The 16,410-nt window shown below is 36.0% G+C and overlaps 1 protein-coding gene across 4 annotated transcripts; it reads right to left on the bottom strand.

Annotated features, from left to right (window-relative positions):
- Positions 1-181: 181 nt before the first annotated feature.
- LOC114536317 (nuclear factor 1 C-type-like) lies at positions 182-15,402 on the bottom strand. Of its 4 annotated transcripts, XM_028557673.1 has the most exons (10): positions 15,162-15,402; positions 11,290-11,520; positions 10,600-11,131; positions 10,288-10,362; positions 3,961-4,035; positions 3,497-3,760; positions 3,105-3,392; positions 2,788-3,014; positions 2,290-2,521; positions 182-1,944 (listed from the first exon to the last, which is right to left on the bottom strand). In XM_028557673.1, the coding sequence occupies exons 2-10, from the start codon at positions 11,296-11,298 to the stop codon at positions 1,874-1,876; spliced, it is 1,773 nt and encodes a 590-aa protein (XP_028413474.1). In that variant the 5' UTR covers positions 11,299-11,520; positions 15,162-15,402; the 3' UTR covers positions 182-1,873. The 4 variants fall into 4 exon arrangements, with proteins under 4 accessions (XP_028413474.1, XP_028413472.1, XP_028413475.1 ...); XM_028557671.1 differs by lacking the exon at positions 11,290-11,520; XM_028557674.1 differs by lacking the exon at positions 15,162-15,402 and having other exon boundaries at positions 11,216-11,305.
- Between the last annotated feature and the right edge of the window lie 1,008 nt (positions 15,403-16,410).

Consider the following 16,410-nt stretch of genomic DNA (forward strand, 5'->3'; position numbering starts at 1 on the left):
CTGATTCAGTGGCAGGGGATGTTAAGCTGTTGGATGTTTGTCTTACAGACTTTACCTTGAGAAAATAGCTATACTGGTTGTTGTCAAGGAATGATTAAAGATGAGATGGGACAAAGTATTCATTTTTCGTTTATTTTTATTTATAAAGAACAAACATGTACAAACATGGGCAAGAGTACAGTAATTTTCTGAACGATATATTCAGTAAAACGTCTTTGTTTAAGTGCAGATATGCCGCTCGACAGCATAATTATGACACTCTGACTGTTTTATCGCACCCTGGACTAGTATAACTGATGTATACCACGTACATTGCAAGTTCACGAAGAAATTTACATAAAATACCAGTTAATGTTAAATAGAACATGGATATTATATTAATTCGTATTTAGCAAATAAATCGCAGCAAGAAAAATGTAATATATCAAAGCATCAATTCAACATGTTTTTCAATCATGTTGATGCAATCCTGGTTGCAATCCTGGGTACAAGGGGTTAAGACATACATTAATGTTTTGAAGGCATAGATTGATATATAGGAGATATCAACCTAACTGCGAGTATCTGCTAAAAATACCAAAATATTTGCGAGTTTAATAGTGAGAGAATCTCAATGCACCTGCATCCTGCATGCAAGCCTTTCTCTAACAATCCAGCAGAGCTAGATTCAACAAAGTCTAGTCCCTTATTTGAAGACGGATAATCAAACGGTACGCCAAATATGGCGTCTAATACTGATAATTTTTTGTGCATTAGCACTGTTATTTGTGCAGTCCCAAACACAAAAATATAAATTGGTCATTGTTGGACCCTGTTTAAAGTGACATAACTAGTACACGTAGCTTTCCATCATTTTAGTTGGCAAACCACAATAGAATTACTTGAAAGCAAACAATATAGAATGCTAATTTAGCTTAAAATTTTGTTTGCCGTTTTAGAGGTGTCATAAAAGAGACAAAAAAGTCTTATTCTGCAGTTATCGGTTAAATCAAAAGGACTTTTTCATATTGCAAGAGCACGTATTGTAAATGGATCCTATATTATATTATTTCCGTATTATTTATAATTTACCGTTAGAAATGTCATGAAACGATTATTGATTATGCTCCAACAACATAAAAGATGGATGAAGGTGCACCGAGATATTTCCTACCATGATCTAACGTTGCTCAACACAACTACTTTGAAAGTACTACATCTATAGACAGCATGTTTTCTCAATATATTTTCCTGCTTGGCAGGTTTAAAATAAGACGAATGCGGCTTTATTACTATTTTCTAAATATTTCATATTATTTTTTACTCTATATTAGTTCATATTTTGACTCTGCTTAAATACACATGGTTGAAAGGACAAGAAGAACTACGAAACTTCATGTAGTTGTTGCAGTAATTCGCTTATTGTTTGCATCCAGTGTCATAAAATTTATGCAGTTTATCATTAGTTTTGCAATTGACACATTTAGTGGCTGCTTACGCCATTCAATGTGGAAGAACAGGGAGAAGCAGCAAACTTCACGATTAAAAAGTGTTTCTTGCTTCGAATGTCAAGCACAATTTCTGGTGATATTTGACATCGGTAGTGCTTAGAAAAACATTAACATACATGAAAAACCTGTTCACTCTTGTATCTTATAACCTTTCTACTGACGAACATTATACTATTCACTTATTTTGAATAGCCTTATTTTCTAGTAGTAGAACTTTACATATAAAATATTTCTTCTACTTTTCTAGCTAGAGATGTCAAGGATTTCTCCTAACTGCGCCATTGTCTTTGCGATGTATGTAGGTTGAATAGGTCTAGAAATGGTCTAGAATACATCTGTGACAGAGATTCAGCGCGGACCATTCATACCAGATATCCGACCAGTTACGCCGCCGTTCTTGTTGAATCAGCGGCAACATCCGTTGCATCATTTGGAATTATACCAAACAACCTTTCTGTAGTAAGAAAGTATTGCAATCGAGCATGTTGCGTTTTGTTGAAATATACAAATCGACTTGGGACTCTCAAGTCAAGACCCTCGATGCTAGAGATCCCGCTTACCCGAAATGAACCAAACGTAACGAGACTTTGACTTTAAATGAGCCATTTATGTGTGGTTCCTTGTTCCATAAAAACTTTTTCAATATTTGAAAATTATTTCATGCCTCGGTTGGGGGGTAAGTGGGATCACATAGCTAGGGACCCCTGTTTCCTGGGTCATATGTGGCTTCCGAGCCTGTAGGGTTTACTATATCATAACTAATACAATAGAATGTTTGTATTCAAAACCTGTATCTTACCTGCCTGATTAACGAAAAACTGGTATTCATTCCCTGTGGCATCAGATGTCCCAGCCATGGTGGTAATAGGAACATTATGGATACCCTGGGGCCACTGCTGTTGGAGTTGTGCTGAACGGAGGTTGGAGCACTGTGTTGAAAGAACGTCATTGCTGTCACCCAATGAGCTTATTACTGCTGGATTAACACCGCTGGATAAACTGTTTGCTGTCGTTACATTGATGTACTGTCCCTGGAAGATATATCGGGATTAATATATTGACTTACCATCAAAGTTATTTCAAACTGAGTCATAGGAAGAAAAAAGATCTCTTCACACAGACTTTTGCCGACTGCGGCAAAATGATTGCGTAGAAAAGAACACTATCTAAATGGTTAACGCAATCACCTTAATAGATCATGTATTGCCGATTCTTTTGATTATCAATGCTCATAAAAAGTGATTGTTGAACTATCGTGGAATCAAATTAATTTCTTGTTCTAGTTGTGTGTATGTACCTGTGTCCTCTCGTTGAAGTTGTTTCCAGTGTTGTTACAAAGTAGATCACTTGGTGGTGGACGATGTGTAGCAATATTCCCACTTGGTGTACCAGGAGATGATCTACTTGCTGCAAGAGGCGATAAACAATCTTGTTTTACGCCACCAAGTTTCTCGATAAACCCAGCACCGGTCGAGCCATTCTTTGTAGAGTCTGGAACAGAGCAACTTCTTCCCAAGGGTTGTGCTACAAGAAGTACATCAACGATTATTTTATGCTCCGATTAGTTTCAACTGTAAATTTGAAGAAAAAAAGTAGCTTCGAAAGAGTAATTACCTGTTGGAACACGAAATGGCATATGAGACATCTCAGCCAACATTGCATTGTGGGGGAAGGCAGGTCCCTTCTGTAAAACAGCCGGTGCAGATCTGGCTAATGCGTTGTGTGTATGATGGCCGTACAACGGAGGCCATGGATGACCATTTTGAGCTACCCTGATCATAGCTGCTGTGTCCATCTTCTGAGGCCCAGTTACGCCCGTAGTGACGTAACTACATCCCAGTCCGAACGGCGGCTCAGTCTTTGGTTTCAGTAAAGGTGTTTGGGAATAGTGAGAAGGACTTGCTGTAATTAAAGTATAAAATAGGTTTTTTTCGCACTATTTTTTTAATTATATGTTATGTTAATCTCTTTGTTTTCACTAAAAGGTGAAAACTGTAAATATATACCTTGATCAACTTCCCATCCGGCGGACCCTTGGCTTCCAGGCGAGCGGTTGTTGTTGCCATGAAAACCGCTTTCGTCATCTTCTTCCATGTCGTCGTCCATTGATGAGCTGTTTGTTCGACTTCGTTTTCTTGTGAGCTGATCAAACAAGTATGGCGAGTTTTCCACCACGGATGGACCATAGCTGTTTCTATTTGGACAGTACCCTACACCTTCGAGATCTGTTCTTGAATATTTTGTACCCGAATGGCCACATACGATGGGAGCTGTGGTCAAACATAAAATTTGGATATTAGTCTTACTGTCTTAGTATTGTACTTCTCTTCTAGAGTACTTCTCTTCTACAATTTTGTCCTGATCACGTGCGACTGATATATTGTGACAAAACGTCACATGCAATGGCCCTCACAACTCGTTGTGTTTACACAAGATGTGTTTTCACTTGCTTCAATTTATCAAAACTTACTTTGAGAACATCTGTAGAGTTCACTGACTGAAAAAACTCCTGATGTTGCAAGGTTTCCTTCTAATGAATTTGGCGCTGTTAAAAATATAAAGCAGATGGTTACACGCTTGCTCGGGTAGGCAACACTCACTCTCACGGTTTTTGGAAAGTGATGAGAAATAGATAAGGTGACAACATCTGGTGTTGGTTGTATAAAACTCTTAAAAGTTAACTACGTTATATACAACCAGCTCCTGGTGAGTAAAAAGGTCACGTTCATGCAGGATCGGGTGATTTCATGTACGTCAATAAGGATAAGGTTGTGCTTAACCCAGAACAATTTTAATTTCTGTCTTAATTGACCAGACCTTAAGCTACTTAACACAGTTTGAGAAATACAGATCACTCAGCTCAATTTAATTTTCTGCTTTGATATTTTATACGTAGTTATTGCAAGTAGAAAATATTTAAAATAATTCGGAGAAATTCATCGCCAACACAACGATCTAGATTTAGAGTGATTTGCAATTTCTAACACGGTCAACAAGCTATTTTTTGAGAACATACTTATTCAATTTTGTGTGCAATATTATATCGAATGTTATTTTGAAGAGATGTGATGAGGCAACTAAGAAATTTTAGGATGTTAAAAAGATTTAAAGTCGATCTTTATTATTATGATGGAGAATTTCGAAATAACCAAGGGAGCAGCGTGGCTGTAGACTTGTAGTGTCGGCTTCAAACCACTTTGTATATCAAATTTGCATATGGTGTAACAACTGCCTAAATTAGACAAAAAAAAACTTCTCGACGTTTCGAAGTGTATTCGTTGGGATAGTTAGTAAGACAAATGTCCTAAGGTCGAAACATTGTTCGCAGTTGTTATATGCCACATTTGACTGAAGAGAAACTGAAGTTACCATGGTCGTTTCTTATATACTGTGGATCCTAATTACAGGCTTTCTTCATGTTGGAAACTCAAATTTAGCCATGCAATTCGACACTCGTCAACACAAAATTACTGACCACTTGAACTTCCAGAATCGACTAATTATATTTTGAAGGTCAAGATTATTTAGCTACGTGGTCTAACATACGTTATCATACTCCTAACTGAAGTGCTTCATAGCTCAAGGATAAGTTATATATATTAACATAAAGAAATTTCAAGAACGTTATCTGTCAGAGAGTAAGATAAAGCATGCTTCTAATTCATCAAAAGATTACTGTGACGTCTTTCACAAAACTTTTTTTAGTGAATACATGAATGTAAAATGATAGATATCTCTATATCTAATTATGTCTATTTCAGCGCAAAGATTCACAAAACTGATTGGTTCATTTCTAACAATCATATTTTATGTTATGTTCCCCTCCCGAGATAGCAAACAAACGTTAGATGAAATAGTAGTACAGTTTTGTGTGTAGCTATATAGGTAGAGCGAAAATCAATCATACATTTTAATTTAAAAAATCCCAACGAATCGCTGTGGCGAAAACAACAACTGACGCATTCTTTATAACAAGATGGTGACAAAGACACCCTTATTCAACGACAATCTAAAATTAGTCAGCTTCTTTACGTTATATTGTTAGTGTTAGAGAATAGAAATTGATATACACAAAACGACTTTCTTTGACTATGAATATGTTTCAACATGTTCAAAACTCACAGTGGACTTGTTATCATACGAGGAGTGTGGGAGATTAATTAAGGTTATTTCCTATGACGTAGATTCAAAGTGAAGGAGGCTTGAATGACGTTAGCGAGCGAAAATTGTGTCGCTTCTCAAAGTAGTCATATTATTATTTCTTATTACTCAATTTAAGGCACGAAGAGCGCGCTAATCATGAATTTAAAAGACAAAAGCTATATTATACGCAAACACCAAATTTAGGTCCCTCTTTATAAATCATCATCCCAAGATCTAAACCGTTATATCTTCATTCAATATTACACTGTGAAACACCGCATATGTGATACTACACTCTTTACACGATACAAGAAAAAATTCTCAAAACTTCATGGAATTTTACGGATAGCATAGCTAAATATATATAGTAGTAGCATTATTTAATTATTTAGATATCGGTATTTAGATATCGGTACATTTCACTACCACATTGTAATATAATTCTTAAGACTTTCATGTTTGTAAGATTGTAGTTCATGCATTAAAACTACATAAAACAGCGGTGTGCAATGTCAAAAGCGGTCACAAATGTTCACAAAAGCCTGTGTGAATTAGACACTCTGCATGCATCATGCATGTGCACCGCACGAGCACACAATGGATGTAAAGTATTCATTCAAGATGGCGGCCACTGACTTGTGGTCGCGGAGGGAGGATCAGGAAATTGTACAGACAAGACCGGGACAATGGTCCGGAACAACATCAGCAGGACACAAGATCGTCTTTGACGATCGGCATGTGGTACCGTGGACCAACTTGGTTCACCTTGGCCCTTGCAAATCATCAATATATTTATATCGATATAGTTATAAGACACTTTTTCATTGGTGACAGAATAACGCCTGCGATTAACGGTGCTCAATGTATAATAACATCACACTAACTACTTCACATTACGAAATGCTAAAATGTTGATAAATGAGGTGATCATGACACATGAGTTTACAACAGACATTCAGAAAATCACAATTAGGAGACAAAGCATTGCTATTAACCTATTTTTGAGGTGATTAGACCCAGGTACTTTAGGACTTTTATGTGTGATAATTGTATTAAACGCAATTAGAAAATATATAAACATCAGATATTTACCCGATTGAAAACCCCGGGTACGACTTTATGCCCTGTTGTGACGTCATACGTACTAGACAATTGTTCGTATGTCACATATTCAACTGGGAATATCCCAAAAAGTAAAACAGAAAAATATGTCGTTAAACTGATTTTGTAACTGGACATTCCTTCCAATGAAGGAAGAATATTAAATAGTAATGCATGAACGCATGTTTGACTTTCGTTAGAATTGTAGAAAATATTTCTCTCCGCCCACAACTATTTACCATTTTTCCAATAGGACATCATTGTTGGTTTTTATTTATTTATATAAATTTGAGCCAAATATAGAGTGGATTTGACATGACAAAAATAGGTAATTCCTGAGGTGCCTTAACTGTCCTTACTCTTTCAAAACAATCAGCGTGTATCTGATATAAACATAGGTCAGCCCTTCATCTGATCGATTTAATCAGCAACTCCGCATTTATACCTGTAAATCTGGTAAACAACGAATGAAATGATGTTTCAAGTAATCCCATTTCATAAATCCTCATAATCAAACGATATTATCGCATCTCTGTCAGTTTATAATAAAACCTAAATATGGCTTCATCTGCTTAATATGGAAACCTTTTTGTCATTACCATAGTGGATGGTATTAATGTCTGAGACAACTAAAATTCCATGTACAATATTACGTATTAAATTCTGGTAAAAACGATTGTGAAATACGTAAACCAGATTTTGTTGACAAAACTAGGTAATAGAAGTATTCCTGCATCGCTGTTTATCCGCATCATTGCATGTTGCTTATATATATACTAGCAAAATTCAAACATAGGTTGCTTCCCGAGAGAATCTATCTTAAAGAATTCAAGTTTCGCCGAGACACTGGGTATTTTTGAAATAGAAATAAGAATTAAATCAGCAACAAATACAAGAGTTTTACACAATTTAAGTAGAATAAGTAGACGATGTAAGAGTGAAGGAAAATACAGCTTGCAACACCAACAAACCTACTGATTTTGCTTCACAATCGCCTTGCGGTGTAAAACTCGGACTATTCGAGAATCCTTGAGCGACTGGAATTACGGCTGCTCAGTAAATTCAACTACCATCAGTATTACCACGACTGTTTAAAATTAACCAAAATATATACCACTTATATATTTTATATATTGGCAACTTCAGAAGGGGAGAGAAAAGTGGTGTTATTGGGGTTTTTCTGACAATATCTAAATATATCAGAACATTTGCAACTTCTATCAACACAGACGGAAATTAGATCAGTGTGATGTTTAAGAGAACAATAGATGTGACATCATAATGATTCAGTAAATGTGTCAAACCACATGACTTCACTAGAAACCTTCAAGTTGTGTGTCTTCAAATGTGCAACATGTATAAACCAATTGTGTGTTTATGTATTCTAAGGTGGAGATCTTTTATTTCCCGTTGCTTCTGTTGATTTATCTTTTACATATACGGCTCAATTTACCAAAAATTGGAAATGAAGTTCCGTTGGAAATAAAAGGGCTACCCAATCTATTGTCTATTGTATTTGTGATATTTTCATATCAAACCACACACCCGAGGGTGTGGGAGCACTAGAAAATGACCAAATAAGCTCATTTTGCGTCAACACTTGTATATACAAATACCTCAACTTGCATTTTAAAAATACAATTATACTTATCACATGGCAATGAGACACTTGACGGTTCCTGTTATCATTGATTTGATAACATATTTTACAGCATTTAACTTAGAAAGCAATCTGACGGAGTTACGCTCCTTGAAGAAACAAACTGTCTTTGAGTGCTGAGAACGAAACAGGAACAACAATCATAACGGAAGTGTATAGATCTAATATTGTGTTGCGCAGTTCAATTCATCAAAACGTGACACGAAAATTCAACACGCAAGTCAAGTTCATATGTTTTAGCGTTTTAACATCGGTCCCTTGATTTTAATTGAAAGTAAAGCGGTATGCTTTATCGCTACCGTACTCCTATTTCATGACGAACCTTAGAACAAAGACAGTTACAACTAAATCTAACAGAGAGAAGGCCTTATCAAATATTGTTTAATCGACCTGTATACAACAATCACATTTGCATGAATTTAAGTGCACATGACGGCCAGTTACTGCATGTTGCCGCTCATTCTCAAACTAATCCCTTTTTTTCCAGGGATATTCTAATTCAGGAATTAAAGAATTAGATTTAGTAAAAGCGAATCTATACATAAACGATGCTGTTTGATACAGCAATATTATCAGTACTGTATTGTCATACAATTCACAAGAGCCGTAGCCATCAGGCATCACTTTCCGCGCGCATTTCACTTTACGTTCCACTTTGAAAGATAGGGTTAATCTCAATTTTACACAGTCATTACCACTCGAAAAAAGGCTTCGCATTCAAACTTCGTTACATGATTTTTGTCCTCGCGTGCAGAAAATGACATGATTTTTACTCATGCTTTGTTCTAGTATTTGTTGATGTTTGTCACATTAAATTATCCAATGTTTGCTCACGCAATGCTAATGAGCTAAACTGTTAAGTTAATCGTTACGGTTGGTGCCACTCGATGACTGGAATTTTAAATTTGGTATTAACTCTCTTTGTTGAGTAAAAGAAATGTTTAGGCCTGAAACTTTGACCGCAAATCGTTCATTTTGCAACTATACCGTGCGAAAGCGTTAAAGGGGTTTTTGGACATCATGCTGGGATATTGAACAAACTACGCCTGATGCCTGCACTCCATTCCAGCTCTTCAAACTGACTAAGTTGTCGAAATGCAGCCATGAAATGTAATAATAATAGAGACATGCAACGTTGTTGTGAGTTGTTTCCTTAGTTTAAAATAACCGTGATTTGGTTCATGATCACTTTCGTTTGACACGTTAAGTCTTTTAAGTTAAACCACATGAAAATGTCAATAACAGGATGTTGTGTTAAATCATATTGTGACCGCGTTTAAACAGTAAAAAATCATAAAATACTTCGTTTAATATAAAATGCTAAAAGCAAAACAATGTCATTGTCTGCGTGGTGTTATGGATTAGGCATGTTAAGATGTAAGGTGTGTTTTAGTTTGGTGGGTTTTGTCTTAGCGTTTCCTGTGAAACAATTGGGGCACCATTTGAAAGGAAGGGAGGTAATCATCTACAAACGTGAAATAAACAGCAGGCGAATAATGATTATTTTTATCACAAAAAATATTTAACAAATAACGAATGAGGACAAACAATCACTACAGCAAAGCCAGCGGAAAATAGCAGAATCGGCACGAAAACTTATTAAAGCTGTCATTTCGGGAGCACAAGATCAAAAGATAGTGCGACATGATAGCTGACAAACACGTGCACGCGAAAATATTAACGTTTTGTCTTGAGTTACTCTGCGTAGCTATAATTGTGCGTTTGTTTATAAAATACGCGCTAACGAAAAACGTTGTGCGCTTAATGGCATAATGCTGTGTAAACTTCCCGAAATTAATCAAAATCTTGACGACCTTCGCTTGATATTCAAGACCATCTTAATGTCAGGATATAATTCGTATAAACAACAAACAAGTTGAATACTAAACGTACCTGAGAATTCAACTTGATCGGTTAGACAGGCTGATCCTGTTCTCGCGGGACTGTCTGTACAATCTTTTTTATTCTCTATATAACACAGAGATTTATGAAAGGAAGAAATGTTTAATTGAATTATTAATGTTACGGGGGAATGTTATTATGATCTCTTGGTATGTAAATTAATACTTCGCGAAGTGATACGAAGTTTTAACATGACATGGCAGTTTAAATAAATTGTTGAAAGTTTTAGACAAATTGCGTTCATAAACGTGATGTAACTTCGACCTAGACTGTACACAAAAGTGCTTGAGGTTGACACATTACCTTGTCGATATATAAAGTTCGCAAGAAATAAATCCAATTCCCTGATTGTGACTGAGATATGATTTGGTACGACACAAAGTGTACGATTTTGACAAAGTTTAGTTTTACCAAGTCTCTCCCCATCCGTACTTTCCAGAGGAATACCACGAAATAATATAACCATAACTAAATCCAGTCGCCAAACCTTATCGGCCTGGCGTAAACAGTCTATACGTCGCATTTTGCCTTTCTGATCAGGATTTGAAATGACGCAACGTGAACAATCTCGTCCTGTCACGGCGTAAACAAAGTCTTCTCTACACTCAGGTCGAATGTCTTTGCGTAGTTTAGCGAGTAAACGTGAAGCCCATTTTTCTTTAACTTCGGCAGACTCCGCTTCCAATTCATCTTTACACTTTCTCTCTTCTTCGCAACTCATACGAAGTTCATGGCGTTTGTAGTATTTGCGTTTCCGTGCCTGGAGGTTAAACCAGGTGTATGCGAATGACTTAACGTGTGGTAGTAATGCCTCGATAAATAATTGAAGTTCATCCTGTAGGAGAAGAGAAGAAGAATATAGTTTAAGATTTGACGACAGCGCTGGATTGCAATCCAGAGATACACTACTGTGCTTTACCATGGTTTGTCTATAATGACGTTCATTGAGATCACTGAGATATATTCACTGCGTTACGTCGTGGGCCCACGTACCTTGCTCATTGCGGAGTGTTTACACTCTCCTCATAACGTAACAACAATTCTACTAATAGTCATTAGCGTCCAGCCAATCACTGCGTCCGGATACTGACGTATAAATTGTGTCAAGTGCGAGCGCCATTGTGTGTGTCAGATTTCGTGCGAGTGAAATTGACCGCTAACCCTCAATCTTCAAAACATGTGCCGAGATATTAAAGATAGCTCGATATAACATATACACCGCATCTTCAGAATGTTTAAAAGAGAAATATATCAGGGTTTATGCGACAAGTCATGTCGTGTTTTTTCCGGTCATTGTGCGGTTTTATAAGGTTGCATAACCAATGTAAATCGAGACCATTCAATTTTCAACTGAGTGCCATTATAATCATTATATTTTCATCTTTTAAAGTTCATTATGAATAAAAAACAAGCGTACCATATTTCATGTCAATAATATTAGACTATTGACTTAATAAAGTTTCATCAAATTTACACCGCAAAGCTAAATCGGCAGCATTTTGCAGCTAATGAGCAAGACTCTATCGTGACATTTATGTAACATAGCTGACAACACGAACAAGCCGCTTTTTAGTGCCATATCATCAAGTTATTATAGTCTTTGGTCGGCAGAATTCAAGCGTATCAAACATGCAAACCGCGAACAAAAAGTGTTATGATAATTTTGCGGTGTTTCTTTCATTATATCACATGACAAGGTAATTAGATACATTGTCCGAAATAAAGAAAGAGGACATTGCATTTGAAAAATTAGGACGAAGCAGGTGTCAATGACATAACATCACTGGTTATTTAACGCAGTCATCTCCTCTAATACTATTGTTTGTAGACAGGTTAAATGGTTAATGGTCACGGTTCTACCGATAATTTTGCTTGTTATTCTTTTTTTCAGGTGAAAGACAGGAGTTTAAAAATAATGAGGCCGGTGCCCTATAGTTAGTTGTTTCATTTACCACAGGTTTGCGCGTGTACTCGTCTCTACAAGCACATACAAGCTTTGACATGCATGCATTGCCTTACCACAACAACGAACTTTGAATTGATTGCCATAAGTATTATCTTAAGATTTTTCATAGTTCGTTAGTTCCGGACACCGATGAGATATTTGAAAGAAAACGATCACATTCTCAAAAGCCTCTGTGGTATCCGCTGATATGCAGTATTTTATCGTTTATTAAATGAAAGGTTGTTCACATATTTGTGGTGAATAGTTCCGCTTGATTTAAGGGTGTGATTGAACACCTCCCTGATCCTACCGGATATCAAAGTTTGTTAAAATGTGGGTGGAGAAACCTAAGAATGCCGGCTTCGTTAGAAACAGAAAAACAAGTCAACATGATATCTTTTTCTGTTTTATGAGATTATTGATATTTGCTTATTGATAGTTCATTTTTCAATTTTCCAACATCGTGTTTCAAAGGTCATGTTGTGTAACATCCTTTCTAAATCGAAAAGAGTTTGTTTTTCAAAGGATCGTTATGCTTGTGAAACAATATCCCAACATTTTTTCAGTCGCTATAGAATTTGTAGAATGTCTCATAGACAAAGTAGACAAAAAAGGAAGACTGTCAAATATAACATGAATACGAAATTGCTAGTAATACAGTTCAGAATCCGGAAAAATTTCAGTAAAAAACATGTTCTTTAAAACGAAAACCCGCAAATGAAGGAGATCAAGATTAAGAGTGAAATAATGTGTTAAAATCAGAATTGAGAAAATCAGCATTGCTAATGAACTCACAGTAAAAGCAACAGACAAGACCTCTTCATCATTATAAATGATATGAGTATCTAGTGTCATTTTAAGAATTAGCAATTTGTATATAAATATATCCTGTATGGCTGTAGCCATACTTTGCTGGTGTTTAACAAACGTACATACAAGCATTTTTGCTGACCTGCCCTAATCGTAAAACGTTATCTTTCGAAGAGAACATCATATCAATCGGTTAATAACAGCTAATAAGATCATACAATCAAGTCGTACTTGCAAGCTTTTCCCATGTCTATATTGTTGTTAAGTATTGCTGTAGAACCGATATCTTGATTTTTAATGAATTGTAAAAGTTCAATAGTAAATTCTAAGTCATATATACTCAGGCAGCCACCATTAATCCAACAATCGTGGGAAAATTTCATCGCGCTTTCACGAGTTTCTCAGATCAGTACTGATCATCAGTCACAAAAACAGCAAAGGGAACCACTAAATTACGGCCATTTTCTTGGTTTAAGCAAGACATACAAAATACCGTGGCATCAAAATCTAGGAGAGTATATGCATAAAACGTAACTGACCATAATGAATGCATACAAGCAGTGTCGTAGAGTAGCGATGCATGCATGTATATATATATGGTATTTGACAACGTATTATTTCACCATTGGCATCGCATTTTGCTGTTTTCATTTATCATTTATCTCTCTATTTATTCCATGTTGAATATAAAAATACCGTCTATAGTTTGCTGTGATCAAACTAAAAAGATGAAGAAATATTTTGGGTTATCCGCGCTAAAGGAATATGATACAATTGCGGTAGTAATGATCGACATTATTTAGGAGTTTTGTTTATAAACATCGGAAGTTCCTCGAATCTGAATGGCAGGCTTCCCAGATCTGCTAGAAAGTGTCTGCAACAGGGCGAAAGAGAGACGGATTTCATGGGACACGTCGTAGCATTATGTCTCATGCAGTGTTCCGTCTTCGTCTAAAAGCCTATGAAGCTGAGTTAAATAGTGAAATTATGTCAATTTTACCAGTCTACATCCTCCCAGCTATCGATACATTCAGTATCCTACTTTTCAAAAACTTCAACTGCAACTTTCTATATATTCATTGTTTTAATCAGTACTCTAAATGATTAAAATTTATATCTGATTAAACAGGACGAAAACAGTATGCGGTTCAATCCAAGACTTTTCTGAGTGCAGATTTGACTGGTTGTTCCGCCATTTTTTGGCAAATTACACCGGCAATTGCGGTGAAACTTGTTACTTGATAACTTTATCTTTCACTTGCGTTCCTTTTGAGAAATGCTATCTTCTCGATAAGTTTTCTTGTTATCGTTAAATTTATTTTACGCTGGGCCTGCTCTTGAACAACCTAGATCGCTGCATACAGTTCAAACTTCTTACATGTAATTTAATTTTAATTCCACAACCAGACATGTTGATTTTCCGATTTGGCAATTTTTGAATAGAAGATTGTTTTTGCAATTGTGCCAAAGAAAGCAGGAGTGAATAAAATTAATCTAATATAAGTAAGATTGTGAGTAATTCAGTCTATTAAGAGACTTCTGTAGATTGCTTGTGGAAGGTATTTTGATCAAATAATTTGTTGCAACTTTTGTGAAGATGTAGTGAGGAATGAGGAGCGTGGTGCAATGGTGTAGAATGAATGGGTGAATACAACATTTGATATATATCAAGGTAATAACCACAATTTTCGAAAATACGCGCTGGAAATCATGCTCCAGCGTAGCTGGTTTGTTCGGTAAAAATGAAACAACATTTGACGAACGCTAGCGGGAAAAGACGCGACAACGTAAGTGTATTCAGTTAAATGCATTCAAACTATGAACATATGCCTAAACTTGATAAATGTACAATACTATATTCACCTGGAGGGAGACGGTGGGTAGTACGTCTGCCGAAAATAGCGGGAAATCTCAGACTCAACAAACGCGTGAATGGCGCGAGCTCATTACGAAGTTGTTTAGAAGGTCATAACTATTACACGCACACGCATTTCAACACAGAAGACAAGACAAGGAAAAACTTGTGACTTGTGACAGGGATGTAAATATGGGAACTCAAAAATCTACATAAATACGAAGATTATATAAGTAAGTGTATTAGTCAATTTACCATAACAACGTTGTGGATTCCCATAGGATGTGTTTTCCTAAGGCATTATCCCTCTGTTGTCAGCTTGAGCGAGAAAGATGTAGTTCACTTCAAACACTCAATCACGTGCACAATTGGCGCTAGATAGTCTGGTATGAAAACGAGGCTGCATCGTCTCATTGAGTCACACCATGTTGTTTTGAGATCGCTTTTAAATATCAAGTTACCCAATTGACGTCACTTTGACGTCCAAATACAGAAGGCGGAAGTGAAGATTAAAGACACTTTGTATGCTTATTTTTAATATTTGTCTTTCTCACTGACAAGTGAATAATTTATTTGAAACGAAAATGCTCCGAATAAATTCCTGTAACGAAAAATAATGAAGGGATATGGATGTTTGATAAATAGAAGAGGGATAGAAAGAAAATGAAGTTTCAAATCAGTTTGTTGAGAGACAATTGAATGCATCGTTTGCAGTGTTTAATAGCATCATTCCGCTGACAATTCCGCCCTCTAATCACTCTCAATTATATTATATTCCCAAAATATATCACCATTGTATTCTCGTTGCTACTTTTCTCGAGGGTATCAGATTTCATATGAACAAAATTTAATGTACAATGCACGGATAGAATATACTTGAATTATAAGGTGTTGTCACGCCTTACCAGTTAATTAATATCAGAACAATATGAGGATACGCCATGCACCAAGCATCAAGGATGGGTGGAGTTTAAATTGCTGAGAAATAAAATTTCATTTTAAAACCACAACAGTTGACTGACTCATCTTGTTAGAACTGCGTCAACGAAATTACCTCATAAAGTAGGTTGTTTAAGAATTCATAAGTGTTTAGATATCCTCTTCAACCTCATTAAGTCTTCTTTGTCGACCGGTCGAGAAGAAAATTCCTTTCGTTGTCGGTTGTCCCACTGTTTTATTTGCTCTTCTTCTCTTCATCATATACCAATTGTTGTTCGCTTTTTAAGCTTACAATTTCATCTTTTTTTAAAGAATCAAAGTAGATGCAGAGCCGAATTTTAATATACCAGTAATTTCAATTGTTTTAATAGTTTCCTTTCGTAATTTCAAACGTGTCTGATACTCATTTCCGAAACAATCGTAGCAAATGTTTCTGATTTTAAAATCAACGACATAATTGTATTTTCAAAAAAAATCATCTCATACATGGCTATTGCCTATAGCTATTCACTATTGTTATGAAAAAAATAATGATAGGAGCGTTAGTGCCATGCATTTATATACA

This window comes from Dendronephthya gigantea, unplaced genomic scaffold (genome assembly GCF_004324835.1).
Source record: "Dendronephthya gigantea isolate DGI-Jeju-01 unplaced genomic scaffold, DenGig_1.0 000133F, whole genome shotgun sequence".
Lineage (NCBI taxonomy): Eukaryota > Metazoa > Cnidaria > Anthozoa > Malacalcyonacea > Nephtheidae > Dendronephthya > Dendronephthya gigantea.

Coding starts and splice junctions, on each gene's coding strand:
- LOC114536317 (XM_028557670.1), bottom strand. CDS start 11,218: ATGGTAAAGCACAGTAGTGTATCTCTGGATTGCAATCCAGCGCTGTCG. Junction 2,522..2,787: donor ACTTCAACGAGAGGACACAG/GTACATACACAC, acceptor TATATCTTCCAG/GGACAGTACATCAATGTAAC. Junction 1,945..2,289: donor GTTTTTCGTTAATCAGGCAG/GTAAGATACAGG, acceptor TTCTTACTACAG/AAAGGTTGTTTGGTATAATT.